The sequence below is a fragment of the Dendropsophus ebraccatus genome, chromosome 9 (genome assembly GCF_027789765.1).
Source record: "Dendropsophus ebraccatus isolate aDenEbr1 chromosome 9, aDenEbr1.pat, whole genome shotgun sequence".
Classification (NCBI taxonomy): Eukaryota; Metazoa; Chordata; class Amphibia; order Anura; family Hylidae; genus Dendropsophus; species Dendropsophus ebraccatus.
This window is the reverse complement of record NC_091462.1, coordinates 34,529,562-34,547,160: the sequence shown is the minus strand read 5'-3', so window position 1 is coordinate 34,547,160 and position 17,599 is coordinate 34,529,562. Positions and strand designations below refer to the sequence as shown.

General features: G+C 39.6%; 1 protein-coding gene across 2 annotated transcripts in view; it reads left to right on the top strand.

The window, feature by feature from the left end:
* LOC138800850 (dynein axonemal heavy chain 11-like) overlaps positions 1–17,599 on the top strand; it is a 268,385-nt gene that overhangs the window by 129,021 nt on the left and 121,765 nt on the right. For both annotated transcript variants that reach the window (XM_069982946.1, XM_069982947.1), the window contains 3 exons: positions 888–1,011; positions 5,997–6,139; positions 11,075–11,236. In XM_069982946.1, coding sequence (XP_069839047.1) covers positions 888–1,011; positions 5,997–6,139; positions 11,075–11,236 — 429 coding nt within the window. The remainder of the gene's footprint in view (positions 1–887; positions 1,012–5,996; positions 6,140–11,074; positions 11,237–17,599) is intronic.

The following is a 17,599-nucleotide window of genomic DNA, read 5'->3' as shown; positions in this document are numbered from 1 at the left end:
ACAATTACAAATCCAAAAAAGTTTGTCCAAAGCACTCAATGCCATAAAATGGTATACCTTAATTCTTTGTTCATAAGTACAAAAAGTCCACTATAAAATAGCATGTAAAGCATCGCGTTTTAAAGCAACTGTCTTTATCACAGCACACTGATGTGAACCCAGAGTTACATTGATCTCTAGTATGTGACTGAAAAATAAAAATAAATTGTGGGGGGGAGGGGGGGGGGGAGTTAAGTTGCAAGAAACTCACTTAAAGGGGTTATTAGATATTGACAGGAAACACGTTCGCCCTTTATTCTCACCATGTAACGCCTGGCAGCCTGTTCTCCAAATTGCCCATTTCTGGTTTAACAGAGATCTTCTCCCATGTTTCCCCCTTGCCTTCTGTCCTTCTTGTCCCGCCCCCTATCTGTAATCCCAGCCCAATGTGCCACCCAGTTTTCTGCTAAGTCCACCCATCTACCATGCACAGTTCCTACATCATTCTGACACCCCTTCTGAAATGGAACCAAGGGGTGGAGGGTGGTGTATTGAGCCATGTCGAAAACAGGCAGATCCCACTCATTGACATGTGTCAATGGCGCATTGATACAAGATGGCGGCGATCCAGGAGAATGGGCTTGACAATCAAGACTGAAGAAGCAAGAAGTGTGGTGAGTATATATATGTATATATATATATATATATATATATATATATATATATATATATAATTTTTTTTTTTAAAGGGGGGAAGGGTGCTATAGCGATAACTACAGCAGATTAGTAAATTTTATAAAATTTGTGTTGGCTGCTTTGTATGTAACATTTTGAAACGCTGGACTACCCCTTTAAGGCATGTTTTTAAATCTTTTCAAATAATCCTAACATTTTGTCTTATTTTGCAGAGTGACATTGCAACATTATACTTCAAAGTAGGGGTAAAGAATATTGGGACAGTCTTCCTCCACACAGATTCCCAGATTCCCGATGAAAGATTCCTTGTTCTCATCAATGACATGCTGGCATCAGGTACTTTGAATACATATATCTGATTTAATAACAATAATAAATGTATCCTGCTTCCAAACTGTTAGGAACACATGGAAACAATAAGAATCCAGGATCCTTGCCTGTTGCCTAGCTTCTCAGTCTTGGTGTCAATCATCCATCTACACGCCAACCACTGATAACAGAGACTACTCTGAGAGTGGCAATGTAAAAAAATCCATACCCTCTTTCATGTATTAGGGCAACGAATATACGACCCTACTTCTTAGTTTGGTCCGAGGCCAAATCCGTTAGCGACCCAGGGGGTCCACTACTCCTATTGGCTGTCTTACATTATACATTATCTTAATGAGAACTCTAAACTAATATCTACGTTTCTAAACCGCATATATTAGCCCTATTTATTATATTTATATAGGGGTTGTTTGATTTCCCGTTTTTTTTTTTTTTTTTTAACAAGGAATTAAATATATTCAAATTACAAATAATGTGTCCCGCACCTTTAAATAATGGAGACCAGAAACGAGGAAAACAGGAAGGGGGAAAAAAAAAATCTAAATACATTCATGATCAAAACAGTTCAAAAATAACCCATTTTAAATGAGCACAGGGCATTGGGGCTTGAATAGGCTTCATCAGCTCGTGTGAAAGGTCACTTGTGCAGATTTGTAATAGGCGCTGTCAAGTCACCCCAGTGACACAAGACAAACAAGCTGCTTAATATAATGAGTTGCAATCAGCAATAATTCCGTTTATTATGGATTTTATTTTTTTATTTTAATAGGTTTTTATCTCCACTTGTTTCACGAGAAGTCTGTGATCAGTTTTCCTGATACATTATTTAAAAAAAAAAAAAATACAATTAAAGACACAGCGAGTAATAATTCATTAGACGAAAGGAAGCAAATACTTCTGAGCATCTTGTCTTCGAAGAGATTTCACTATGTTCATCGATTTCATAACTAGCTCTAATTATATAGATGAATATAAATTATATGAATGGTAGCTAAGCAATTGTTTTATATTACAAATTATGGTATAGTTCATATAGGTGGAATAGACCCTGGTGCGCTACTTCCCAACCTGTGGCTCTTCAGCCCCCAACTCCCAACGACTCTTGATGTGGGTGGAATAGACCCTAGTGAAGCATGGTCAACAGTAAAGTATTTTTTTTTTAAAAGGGCACGTAGATTTAAACGATAAAATACACTATATATATATATATATATATATATCTCATTCAGCAACACATCTTCCTAGAGAAATATGAATGGAACAACAATACATAACCACACGTGTAACTATATACCCATAGTATACTACATTAGGCGCAGGCAAGTCATTCCTTTACAATATGTAGAGATGCCATTTAAGTAGAGTGGGGCATAATAGCACTCCAACAGCAATCAGGGCATGATGGGAGTTGTAGCTTTGCAATCGATGAGGAGCTGAGCTTGGGAAGCACTCACCTAGAATATGCTGTCTGGCAGGTTTATAGCTTTGTATTGCAAATTTACATGTTCATAGACAACGGGGGAGATTTATCAAACATGGTGTAAAGTAGAATTGTCTCAGTTGCCCCTAGCAACCAATCCGATTCCACTTTTCATTTTTCAAAGAGTTTGTGAGGAATGCAAGGTGGAATCTGATTGGTTGCTAGAGGCAACTAAGACCATTCTACTTTATACCAGTTTGATAAATCTCCCCCAATATCTTTTTGTTTTTATCTTAAAATTAAAGGAGAAGTCTGGTCAAAATTTTTATTAAAGTATTGTATTTTCCCCCAAAAGTTATACAAATCACCAATATAAACTTATTACGGGAAATGCACATAAAGTGCTTTTTTCCCTGCACTTACTACTGCATCAAGGCTTCACTTCCTGGATAAAATGATGATGTCACGACCCGACTTCCAGAGCTGTGCGGGCTGTGGCTGCTGGAGAGGATGATGGCAGAGGGATGCTCAGTGTCCCTCCAGTGCCCTGTGTCCCTCAGTGCCATCATCCTCTACAGCAGCCACAGCCCGCACAGCTCTGGGAGTCGGGTCGTGACATCACCATGTTATCCAGGAAGTGACATCATTGTTATCCAGGAAGTGAAGCCTTGATGCAGTAGTAAGTGCAGGGAAAAAAGCACTTTATAACCATTTCCCATAATAAATGTATATTGGGCATTTGTATAACTTTTGTCGGTCAATACAATACTGTAATAAAAATTTTAGCTGGACTTCTCCTTTAAAACAAAAAAACCTTAGAATATGTTTTAATAACTTTGAAATAGTTCACAGAAATATACAATTTACTATCAGAAAAAAACAAATTTACCTAATTTCTACCAATGATTTAAATTTGGCTTTTAATGTAAAGTAGCCTTATAAAGAAAATTACATTCAATACAACTTATTGTGATGATGGTAATAATAATAACAATAATAACTATTATAAATATTAAATATTATTTTTATTATTGTTACTATTATTGTTAATATGATGATTATTATTATTATTACAACTATTACTACTACTACTATTATAATTATCTTCTTGTTTTTATTGACATATAACATGAATGCAGTTTTTTATTTAGTTTTTATAAGATGTCGTGTATGTACCTGTCGTTATAAAAAAAACTTTTGACATGTCATAGAGACATGTCAAAAGTTTTGATCGGTCCAGGTCTTAGTGTTCAGACCTGTACAGATTGGGAGAGCTGGGAAAAGATGCGTTGCAGTGCCTCCACTCTCCACTGCAGTGTTGGACTTATAGTGGGCTCCTATGGCGCTCAACTCTTTTTCAGTACAAGTCTGAGCACTCAGACCCGAACTGAACAAAACTTTTGACAGGTCTCTATGACGTTTCAAACGTTTTTTTATAATGACAGATACATTTTAAGTAATAAGAACAAAGTCTCCCTAAAAAAATAGGCTTTAGAGTTAGTTTTTGTTTACCATTTTTAAACTCAAAAAAGATATCACTTTTTGTGTCCCTGTGACTTAAAAAAACAACTTTTCACGTCATACAGAAATGTCAAAAGTTTGGTGGGTCTGGGTGTTTGTCACCAATAATTAGATTAGGCTGAGCAGCCCACTCTCAGGCCGGCTTCCATTTCTGTCTTGTTCCATCTTCTGTATGGACACACAATGGGGACTGTTTCCTGCAGACAGAAAACAGCTGGGGAGTAAAGCTCTCAGTCTCACTCTTCTCCCAGCATTATGTGATGTGTCTGATTCTCCAGCCCCAACTGATCAAAACTTTTGACATGTCTGTATGATGTAAAAAGCAAAATAATGGCCAGCACTCCGCTACCACTGTTCACACTATGCAGATTGCACCCTGCTGTGGCTAATATACAGACAAAAACAAGAAATGCTACAGCACCCTGCAAGTGCCAGGACTTATTGTATACACTCCTTCCATCGTATACATTAGGTTCTTCTTAAATAAAAATATCTTTAAAGGTTCCCTCACACGCACTTTTTGTCTGGAGTTTTCCAGGCTAAAACCAAAAAAAGCCAAGGTGTTTTTCCCATGCATTTGCATTTTTCTGCCATTTTTTCTATTTTTTTTGTCTTTATATGTAAATGATCTCTTTTGTGGTTGAGGCGTTTTTGTGTGCTGAACTTTTTTTCCTCTGCCATCACATGACCTAGTTTCTGGACCAAAAAAAATGACAAAAATGCCAGAAAAAAATGCCATACCCACAGCAATGGAATGTTTGAGACAACCAGAACAATCCCATTGAAGTCTATGGCTTTTTTCCAAGATTTTAAGGCAGTGTGAAGCCAGCCTAAAACAGGTTTTTTATGGAGGGAGTATATACGTTGTCTTGGCTCTTGGTCTGACCCATCAAAAATTTTTCTTTACCGTTACAGTAACAGTTAAGCATCTCCCAAATAGCCCAAACCAAAAACAACTAAAACAAAATAATAAAAAATGGTCCAAACTGTTTGTCACACATTGTTTTAAGCAGAAGTGGTAAGACAAGACTTTTTCCTTTTAATTTGCAAGTTTTCCTGATATCCCCGCCACAACTGCTGTAAAATGTCTTCTTCTCATCTACGGTTCCTATCAGACGAAGCGATCGCAAATTAAATTGTTTATCGTTGACCTGAAATCGTTCACCGTTTTATGGTTCATTTACACAGAGAGATTTATCTGACAGATTTTTGAAGCCAAAGCCAGGAACAGACTATAAACAGGGAACAGGTCATAAAGGAAAGACTGAGATTTTTCCTCTTTTCAAATCCATTCCTGGCTTTGGCTTCAAAAACCTGTCCGATAAATCTTTCTGTGTAAACGCACCATTACACAGAAGGATAGTCATTAGTTATGATTGTTACTCCGATCGTTAATGGTGCATTTACACAGACAGATTTATCTGGCAGATTTTTTAAGCCAAAGCCAGGAATGGATTTGAAAACAGAAGAAATCTCAGGCTCTCTTTTATGACCTGTTCCCTGTTTATTGTCTGTTCCTGGCTTTGGCTTCCAAAATCTGCTAGATAAATCTCTCTGTGTAAACGCACCCTTACTCCATCTGATCCCAGCAAAAGAAGGAACCATTTAGAACGATTAGGCTGGGTTCACACTATGTTTTTGCAAAAAACAGATGAAAAACGGATGTAAAAAACGGATGCGTTTGTGTGCATCCGTTTTGATCAGTTTTTCCCTTGACTTCCATTGGAAAAAAAAACGGATCAAAATGAATCAGTTTTTTTAATGGATACAAAAGTAGGGTACGGGTTTTTGTGTACGTTTAAAAAAAATGGATCCGTTTTGATCCGTTTTTTTTATAATGGAAGTCAATGGAAAAATGGATCAAAACAGATGCACACAAATGCATCCGTTTTTTACATCCGTTTTTTGCAATAAACAGATGAAAAAAACGGATTGCAAAAACGTAGTCTGAACCCAGCCGTAGCGAACGAATGCAGAACTACAGCGAACAAATATGGAATTACAGCGAGCGGTTAACAATGATTAACAATGATTTATTCATCCAATGCAGGTGACATCCCAGATCTGTTTAGCGAAGAGGAGATGGACACGATCGTCTCCTCAGCCAGGATGGAGCTGCGTGCCCTTGGCCTCCCAGACTCGAGAGACAATTGCTGGCAGTTCTTTATTGACAGAATCCGGCGACAGCTAAAAGTGAGTATGAAACGATAAAAATGGAAATTGAGAAAACATCCTTCATGGAAGTCAGAGACAATCAGTGATGTCCTGGTCCTGGCCACTTCTCCCTGATATCTTCATGATACATTGTTACATATTTATTATTTTACAGTCCTGATCATAGGTAGAAACAAATACTTTTATTTTGCACAGGCTATTTTTAGATTTCTATAGAAAAAAAGCAATGTGATTCAGGATTTATTGGTCTTGCTTGAGGTTGAGTGCTGTTATTGCTTGATAAGGAGATGTGTATTGTGCCCGGTGTTCTCTACAAGAATATCTAACCTTCCGTCTGTTCCCATCTAAACTATAAAATCAGTAACTGCAATTGTTGCTTCATACTTGATGTAAAGTGATGAGCTTCGACCTGTTCCCTTGTAGTAATCTGAACATACATCATATAAAAACTAAGATGTTTTAGGTGGAATTTTATTAAATAGTTAAAAAAAAAAAACCTTGAGGAAAAAAAAAAGAAAAAAGAAAAATATAATAATAATCTAATTACTGGTTCATGCTATTTGGCCTCTGTCGGCATTGCTTATCATAGCTGTGTTATCCAGGGATATTTACAGGCTGATATCTTGTACATGTTAGTTATTGGGGAAGTCTGGCAAAAGATGCTTTAGTTTCTGTATTATGGAGGACATTTATGAAACATCCGCCTGAGGCGTACGCCAGGGAGAAGGTGCAGATTTGCCCCTTCTCCCTGGCTTATGCCTGCAGTACGCTTTGCTCACCCAATGGGTGAACTGGGGAAGCTTGGGGGGGGGTGACAAGGTGGGGAGGAGACGTGGCCTCCTCCCGCGCCTCATTAGTCATGATTTACGCCTGCTCGCAGGCGTAAATCATGATCCAAACCTACAACTGCTGGAAGCAGGTGTAGATTTAGTACACCAGGCACAGGTTCGGGTACCCGGCCGTCCGGATTCACTAAGATTCGTACATCCCTTAATGAATCCTGATGGGGAAAAGGGGGCGGGGCCTAAGATAAAATCGGCGTACTTGTACGCCGGTCTTCATGAATCGCCCCCTCTGTGTGAAGGCTGACAATGATAAGTATATGGATACTCCACTAGGGGCAAACCTCTTAGTAAATCCGATAGGGCTCTGGAGCAAGTGTAGATTTTCGCCTGTTTCTGTAAACTATGATAAACTAGGCGCGTGAGGAGAACATGCCTCCTTCCGCCTTGCCGCAGAGCCCCCCTCCCCATTTAGCCAAATAGGGCTAATGCGTAAAAATGTGACTGTGACTTTTCTGTGGTGAACACCATGGCACATACAGATAAATGTGTCCAATTATGTTTATTTTCCTAAAGAAATCAAACAAGCACATAGGTCTACAGTACTCTGCAATAATACTGTATTGCAGTGCTCTGACAAGTTTCCTAGTACAAGGTGCAAGGCTACTATGAATCGTCATGTGACAGGCTCCAGGACCCCCGTCAGAAGGTATTTTCCCCTGAGTTCCGATGCCTGGCTGATGGATTACACACTGAGCCTAAGACACTGCACTAAGCCTAAGACACTGCAGTGGTGTTGCACCCCTCATTCATAGTCCATCAACCGGGTCGTGATATGGGCTGTGAAGGAGATCCAGGAGCCCAGCGGGGTCCCGGAGTGGTTATCCAGTGCTGTAAAGGCATGTGGAGAGGTGAGTAATCATTGCTTATTATTTTCCCCCTGGCCCTGCCATTTGAATCTTTTTTTTTTTTAGATCACTTCTGTCCAATGCGTCATGCTTTGACTTTCGACTACAGCTACTTCTGTCTGCAGATGTTTTGATGGTCTTTACATATTGAGCAGTGATCAAGCAAATAGTAGACCTCACCACACATATCATTTCCCCTAACAAGGGCTCGTAACTAATTTTGTGGAATTGAGTCTAACCACAAAACCCTAAAACAAATAAAGTGATTTTTTAGAAAAGCACAAGTAATAAAGTTTATAAATAATGATAAAAGCTACTTGACCGATGATGGCAGGTGTGTCAGGAAGAGTTCAACCTGAGTATGTTACTTAGGGGTGTTCTAGTTAGTTTGTCCAGCCCTTCTTTATGTAAAAAGAGATATATGTGTACACACACATGCAAAAAAAGCATAAACAATCACACAAAGATGTATGAGATGGCATGCATAAGTGTAAATTACACAAACACAAATATCAGCCATACTAATCATAACTGAAAGTACCATATAGTTACATATTTCTGAAGGATCCTTGAAATTATCTATCTATCTATCTATCTATCTATCTATCTATCTATCTATCTATCTATCTCCTATCTATCTATCTGTCTATCTATCTATCTCCTATCTATTATCTATCTATTATCTATCTATCTATATCCTATCTATCTATCTATCTACTATCTATTATCTATCTATCTATCTATCTATCTATCTATCTATCTATATCCTATCTATCTATCTATCTATCTATCTATCTATCTATCTATCTATCTATCTATCTATCATCTATCTATCTATCTCCTATCTATCTATCTCCTATCTATCTCCTATCTATCTATCTATCTATCTCCTATTTATTATCTATCTATCTCCTATCTATTATCTATATATCTATATCCTATCTATCTATCTATCTATCTATCTATCTATCTATCTATCTATCTATCTATCTTTGGGTCATTTATGCCAAACTCCAACTTTATCTTACCATACACTATAGAACACAAAGAGTTAAATTGTAGCTCTTTAGTAAAGTATTGATCTACAGGTCTCCTTTGCTAACTCCACTGGAACTTGTAGTTCTCCATCCCCATTAAACCACAATTGCTTACCTCTATATCTCTATTTCAAAGCATATAGTAGTTTATTATCTATAGTGCCCAGTTATCTTCTTTTTCACAGTCTGCAAAAAAAAAAAAAAAAAAAAAAGACCTGAAAAATAGAATCAAGGCACCCTATTTTTGTGGCTTGGACACCTATTAGCACTATGTTTTCCATTGATCAAGTTGTGGATTGAAGTTTGAACCATTCCCACTGTGCAGAGTTCACATGGAGCCATGAAAGTGTGTGAAATCTGGGGGAGGGGACGGAAGCATAATAGCCTCCCCAAGTCTTGCCTTCAGCGTTTTTATCTCGTGGATGCTTTTAAGTGCAGCTCACAGAGTCCACTGATCACATACGGAAAAATGAATTATTGAGGTCTTTTCATAGCTTTTTAGAAGTAGGCACATCCTTTGCTGGGCAGTCTGTGTGTAATATATTATTGCTGTCACATTGTGAAAGTGTTTATGAGTTTAATAACTTAACAGGCATGAACGGAATACAAAGCGGAGCTGCCGCCATCATCCTAATAACATTCACGCCTCGTCTTATCATGGCCAATGTTGGATCACATATCTGCAATCGGCAAAAAAAACAACTGGATAATAATAATCGAATTTTATTTCATCTGGATAAACTAGTCAACTAGGGGCTAATGGTGCGTTTACACGTAACGATTATCGTGCGAATTTGAGCGATTCGATAGCGATCGAATTTGAGCGATAATCGCACGTGTAAACGCAGCGAACGATCAAATAACGAACGAGAAATCGTTCATTTTGATCTTTCAACATGTTCTCAAATCGTTGTTCGTCATTCACAAAAAATTCGCAGATCGTTCCGTGTAAACAGTCGTTCGCCGATTTAACCAATGTATGAGATAGGCTTAAGCGATCGCAAAACGATCGCAAAACGATTTTCCATACGATATAATGTACCGTCTAAACGCTGATCGTTATGACATCGTTAATCGCACGATCGGGCCAATTATCGTTTCGTGTAAACGCACCTTAACAGAGTCAAATTCTAGATAATTGGTCTAATTATCTTATCCTATTTACAGGTAGCTGATATATTTGATAGGTTTACCATTGTTTTTATTATTATTTATTACCTGTTTTCTAAATAGCACTAACAAATTGGTTTTGGAAGGAGCTGTAAACTGTTTCTCAATGGACACCATAACAGTTATTAAGGCTATGTTAGGCTATGTTCCCACAACGTTTTTTCTTGTCTGTTTATAATTTTTTAAATTACATCCGTCAATGAGGTCCGTTATTTAAAGGCAGATCAGAGCAATAATTAACATTAATATCTGCCTTATTTATGTCACATATCTATGCAATCAAACTAAGACCTGTGACCTTAGTGATGGGACAGACCAACACAACCCCAGGGTAGGGTCAGTCCCTCCTGATGTTTGGGGACGCCTAAACCAGGGGGACCCCTCTTAACATTAGACAGGGTCAGACGGGGAGTTCTATCTCTTATCCCTAACCCCTGTCATACACCACAGAACCAAAAATCTTTGCACTTTGTTATATACCGGTTTGTGTTTAATGTCTACACGTCTGTATGTGTGCTAATAAATGTACGCTCTAAGAGGTATTATAGTGATTCACTATGTTCACACTAAGTATAAAAAAAGAGAAGTCGCCCGCTTTTTACTTTTCAAAAATGACGTCCGTTATTGCCGAATTATAACTGAAGCCAATGCAATGCATTGAAGTGAATAGAATGACGGCTGCCCAATGCACACTGTGTATTAAAGGGGTTATCCAGCGCTACAAAAACATGGCCACTTCCCCTACTGTTGTCTCCAGTTTGGGTGGGGTTTTGAAACTCAGTTCCATTGAAGTAAATGGAGCTTAATTGCAAATTGCACCTGAACTGGAGACAACAGTAGGGGGAAAAGTGGCCATGTTTTTGTAGCGCTGGATAACCCCTTTAAATAACAGACATCAAAATAGTGATCAAGACAATTATTAGCAGATGTCTTTATTAAACATTGGATGTTATTTTTTAATGCCTGACAGTGCCCTAAAATTAATACTGCACACTCTTAATTTACATTGAGACTTTCTCAGTACTTGTAAAATGTTTGTGGTTTTATGCATTGCAGGTAGTGCTGTGTTTTTCACCTGTGGGATTCACACTGAGGGCCAGAGCTAGAAAATTCCCTGCCCTGGTGAATTGTACGGCCGTAGACTGGTTCCACTCCTGGCCGCCGGTTGCCTTGCAGTCTGTCAGCATCAGCTTCATACAGAAGTTGGACGGCATTGATGTGAGTACATCATTCTCTGGTTGTTTTAATGATAGTGTAGACCAGTGGTGTCAAACTCAAATACACAGTGGGCCAAAATTAAAAAAGTCGAGGGCCAACATTAATAATTATTGAAGCGCGAATGTGGTGTTCCTGGCACTGTCAGTGGTGTGAGTCTCCCAGCGCTGTGTACTATGATAAATGACATGATAAATTGCTATGATATGATTAAACCCAAACCCATGTAATAGCCAACCCCCCAAATATTGCCCCATGTTGTAGCCAACCCAACCAAAATTGCTCCACATATTAGCCAGCCCTCCCAATAGTGCCTTAATAGTAGCCAGCCCCCCCAAGTGTCCCATATAGTAGCCAGCCCTCCCCAATAGTATCATATAGTAGCCAGCCCTCCCCTGTAGTCTCATATAGTAGCCAGCCCTCCCCAATAGTATCATATAGTAGCCAGCCCTTCCCTGTAGTCTCATATAGTAGCCAACCCTCCCCTGTAGTTTCATGTAGTAGCCATGACGGGCCAGATGTAATTCAAACTCTGAATTGCCTGGTGGGCCAATAATAATGGCACCACGGGTCTCTGAGTTCTACTTCCACTATGAAAGAAGCAATATATTTTTTATAATAGTGCAATACAACTGCAATAAAATGCTACAACAATATAGAAGCTTAGAAGCTCAACAGCAGAAAAAGACCATGCAATCCAATTTGTGGTGATAAATGTTCCTATAATGACATATGAATGTAATGCCCTAATAGGTGTGGATCCACTGTGCTACCCAACTGCGTTGACTTAGGGTCAAACTCAGAAGTGGAGTCCATAATAGGGAAGCTAGATTCTGAGATTCCTGGTGACAACCCCAAGGGTGGTCGTGGTATAGGCAGCGGTTGACCAAGAAGACCAGACAGCTTTGATGGCTGGCATTGGAGATATAGGCAGCAGCTCGGTGGCATTAGCAGAAGACACAGTACAGCCCAGTGTGGGTTAAACAGTCAACGGCTAGGTTCACACTGTGTAAAATCGATGTTGGTCTGTCATAATGATGGCCGTTATTGCGCAAATAAGGGCCATTATTTTTTAAATAATGGATGTTGTTTGCATAATGACAGCCATCATCTTTAGGCCATGTTTACACAATGTATATTTTCGTAAAAGTACGGGCGCTGTTGCCGATTGCAACAACGGCCGTGATTAATTCGAAAATATCTGTTACCTGGCCTCTATGGAATCCCGGCCAGAGAGTATACACAAAGTATACACTCCGGCCCGGGATCTCTCGCGGCACCGTAGAAAACGGACATGTGAGTTTTCTGTGGACGCTCCAGACGCTCGCTCCATAGTGTGCAGTGGGGAGTTCTGATGCGCCCGGAACGGACGATCTCCTACAGTTTGTAAACATAGCCTTACATAGCATGAACCTAGCCAGTAGCAGAAAGCAGATCCAGCTTTGGCTCTCCAGGCATGATGGGAATTCAACAGCTGGAGAGCCGAAGATTCTCTGATCCCTGTTGTAGCAGGATAAGAAGCCAGTTGGATGCAGGCACAGGTTTAGTGTCGATAGTCCTGGTCATGCACAGGAGGGTCAGAGAGGTACACAAGGGTCAGGTAGAGGCAACATTAAGGGAATGGGCACTGGCCAGATACAGGACAGCTGATCAGGAATACACACCTTCACTATGGCAGAGACGTGCCCGCTGGCCTTTTAAGTTGGAGTCAATACACGGTAGTGACCTCAGCCATGCTTGAAGAAGCAGGAAAGAGGCAAGAGGAGGAAGCCCAGACCAGCTGGGATAGAGGTGGAGCAGCAATTGCAGCTGGTCAGTACCTAGATAAGCCACAAGGTAGCTGCCAACTGCCGACGTTACACTGAATTTAAAAAAAATGACCCATTATAATAGGAACTATTGTTTTTCACTCTAGGTTATGGGCATGTTGCTTTCATCCTTTATAAAAATTCTATTTACAGATACAGATAAGTCTGGGGATGATGGACTGTCTAAGACACTATTACGGGTGATATCAGCTCATCCGTTATATACACCCCTTCTTGATAACAATCTAAATAATTAATATTATAAATCAGGGGTGTTATATCTTTTCCCGGGTTTTTACCCTCTTTTATTTTTCCAGCGCCTATGAAAGGAATCATCGGCAATTCAGTGAATAAACAGCTGGGGAATAAAGAGGGTGTTTATTTTAAGTGAAAACTGGTCTCGCAATTTCCCGCAAAAGAACATCTGCTTTAAATGAATTCAGAATTGTCTATACTGCTAAATGCACTGGGACTATGCTAAAAAAACGTATTAAAAATATATTTGTATTGTATTAATAATTTATCGCTCTCTTGCTATTGACTGGCGCGGTGGAGGCAGAGATTTTTTACCAATTACTTTGGAATAATGGCATCAATTATGGCCTACTTTAGGAATAACTTCTGCCACAGCCGAATGCATTGTTTGTGTTGAGTTCATACAAGCTTTTATATGGTTATTTAGGAGTGAAACCTGAACAGAAGCCTCCTGGGTATTCTTTCCGAGTTGCCGGCTGCCTGGGGTTTAGCATACACCATGCTGCTATAATATATACTTTTGATTCCTATTTTTTGAGGACCCCCCTACTGGAAAATATATTTACAATAATTGCAAACATTTCCCGAGCATAAAGTGCACTTATTTCTTGACTGAAGTTTTCGTACTTCCTCTTTGCCTTGCTTTGCGTGATGGAGTTTTATTAAACTTTTTAATATTTTCATTTTGATATGTTTTGTTATGTTGGTAATATGGTAAAAGTACAAGTAGGGATGCTTGCCTTATATTGTATATATTATAGGCCTATTCACATAGCTACCTGTGTTTGTTATGGATTGACCCAATGTGGTTCTACTGCATTGACATTGGACCTCTATAGGTTTTTAAGGTGGTGTATAGGTTGTTCCCATTGTAATAAAACCATAAGAGATCATACAGTGTTATAGCCTGTATAGGTTTTGTGTACACAGTGATAACATACCTCTATGTAGTCCTGCTGAACCTGTACACGCAGGGCAGTAATCAGATCTTTATAGTTACATTGACTGCATCACTTGTCGTTACCCTAAAGGGGTAAAGGTTCTAATTGAGGGGAATGCTACGAAAATGTGTGGAGATTTTTAGGCAATTCACGTTCTACTGGGAATTCCAGAAATGCGTAGGTTTGCACTTTGAGACTAGGTTCCCCCAATATCCCCCAATTAACGGCCATTATTTTAGACTCAAGACAACAGCCATTGTTTGGCATACTTTAGTGACTGTCATTGCACTGACGGCCGCTGTTTAGTTTTTAAGGTTTAGCTTAGAACATAATAGACATTGGTAGACTAGCATGTGATATGATTTACAAGCTAATTTTTATTCATGTACAATTATTTACAGAGGTTGCCAATATAGCTCATCCATCATTAATATCATGAGAATAGAACATGAAATAAGGTGAGTAGAGTAGGAGTTGTCTGGTCAAGGGGTGGCTATCCCTGTTGTGCCCTACCTATACCACTACGGTAAAGGTGCCCCTGCACTAAGCAGGGTGGCCCTGCGCTATGTAAAGTTCGATCTATAGTCTGATAGGTCAGATCCTTTTTGTAGACAGCAGGTAAGGAGAAGATAATCCAACGCGATGGATGATATGTGGGTGACAAACATGGAAAAATTCATACGCTTGTAGAATTACCAAGATGAGGTATATTCAGTCCGAGTGCCTAGAGCAGCATGAGTTCTAAATACGGCTCAAATTGGCTAAGGTAGGAAAAGAGTTACTTGCATAGCACTAGCGTTTACTTACAAAAGCTACATTTGCCTAACTCCTAAATATTTACCTGAGGATGAATGAGAATGAGGGAGCCGCAGGGGTGTTCCTGCACATCTCCACTACTACAAACACTCTTATTCCATGGAACCAATTTTTGCCTTCTTGTCTTGATCTCATTTCCAGACTCAAGGAAATCCGGTCCTGGGAATACTATACTTGACTGTCTCTCTGGACAATGCTGTGGACTCATCTTTAGTAATAAGGAATTGTAGGAAACCTAGGGATGAGTGGAGGTCTCAACAGTAAGATCAGCTTGTTAACCCAAATCCATAGGATAATAAGGAAATACCCCTGTAAAATACCCTAGTACCTGCATTTTCCTGCCCCCCCCCCCCCCATATTTCCATCATTGGCTGTCCATTGTCCTTGTCTTAATCCTTGGCAGTTTCGTCCATCATAATCTTTTCTGAATGACTTAGCTTGCATGTTTATTTCTGAGCAAAACTTTTTAGTTCTAAATGTACTCTCATAAACTGTTATAAAATTGCTTCAGATATTACTGAGATGATTCTGTTTGATCTTTGCACTGTGTTCCAGCCTCAGTCTAATAACTTGATGCATTGCGTCTCTAGCATCGCTAATACTTGTACTGTATTGATGTTACTGCCAGATTCCCTTATGTTTGTGCTTTCTTTTCTTCTTGTAAAACTTGGAATTCTCGGTAAAAAGATAGAGTTTGGAAGAAAAAATAATAATAAAGAGGCTAGAAAACTCCTTTTAGGCCCAAAATAGGCTAACCAGAATAGGCTGAAGAGATATTCCAGGAAAAATACGCTTTTCCCCTATCGACAGGATAGGGGAAAAGTAGAAGATCGTGGGGGTCCAACCTCTGTACCCTTCACCATTCTCCCTACCGGGCCCCCCCCCCCCGACTCTGTTATCAATAGAGCCGCGGGTACGGCATGTGACCTGTGGCTGTATTAATTCCTATGGAGGCGATGGAAAGAGCCAAGTACATCGTTCTTCCGGCATATTCAACTCTTTCTGTCTCTCCATAGGAGTGAATAGAGCCGCAGGTCACGCACTGTACCCACGGATCTATTCATAAAAGAGTCGGTGGGGCCCGATATGGAGATTGGCGGGGGGTACAGGGGTCGCCTCCGCCATGACCTTCAATTTATCCTGGAATTCCCCTTTAAGAGTTTAATATTATTATATTTTTAATATTATAATTTTTCTAAGTGATCAATTACTGGGAGCAGAACAAATCTTGTTGATATGTGTGTATATATATATATATATATATATATATATATATATATATACTGTATATTCCACTGTTAATGCTTTAACACTGGAGAAGCCAAGTTGAGCATAACCCATTAATGTCACAGTGATCAGTTACCAATGGAAATAAATAATTCATGACACAAGGAATTAGTCTAATTAGCAGGCTGTTAGAGTCCTTTGATAAAACCTAGCTGTAATTCCGTGAAGGGCAGGAAGTGTTGTCATCATTCAGCCCTGAAGAGATTAGCATCTATTATGAATGAGGTAAGACACCCTAGTGAAGCCATGTGTGTCTCGGAGACAAACTTAATATGTTCCAGAGCGGGACATCGTTTGTCTCTCCCACAGATCATGGTTCCTACTGGGCCATTGTATGTAATAACAAGCAGAGATGGTTGTTACAATCATTCTTTTGCTGTCCATCACTGTGACAACTGTGAAAATACATTGGCTATGCAAGCCAGGGAAGCAACCCTGAATGCCTGCAACAGAATGGGGGCCACATGCAAGGAATCTGTCACTCTGAACACAAGAAGGAAGCGGCTATGCTTTATATAAGTGAAGGGAGGGCTCAAGAGCAAAAAAAAAGTAACACCCAAATCCTTAGACCTATACATGTGGTGTGAAGGACAAATATAGCTCAGGAAATAAGATTATGCCTCACTGCTGAACATCCCATTTGTAGTTCGATGACTTTGAAGGGATTGTACTTAAAGGGAATCTGTCAGCTGTAATTCATGTTCCAAACTGCTGACACTGTTAGACCATGGAGACACATGGTATCTTCAATAAAGACATCTGTGCTTCCATAATGTAGAAAAATGCTTGTATCCCCTGGTGCCAAGTGTCAAAAAGTTTTCCCAATCTTCTGAAGTGCTGAGGGCTGTAACACCTTCTCACTCCCTCTCCCATCCCTGACCCTAGTTAAAACTCATCTTCCAGCTGATTGTCAATTAAGTAGGGACAGGAGGGTGATACCAGAGTACCTTTTAATAATGTCCACTTGTATATGTCTTCATTAAAGGGGTACTCCTGGCAAAGGTAAAAAACAAACCAAAAAAACAGGAAGAACAAGGGGTAATGGGAACATATTAACGTCATACTTACCTGTACTGGTGCCCTAACAGCCGGACACCCGCCGGTCTCTTGAATCTCCCACCGCCAGTCTCAACACCACAGGAACTTCTTGCTCAGCCAGTCAGCAACTACAGAGGTGTCCCACCTCAGTCACTGATTAACTGAGCGACCATTTCTAAGCACAGTTTGTCATATCACAGGAGTGACTGAGAGTAACTGTA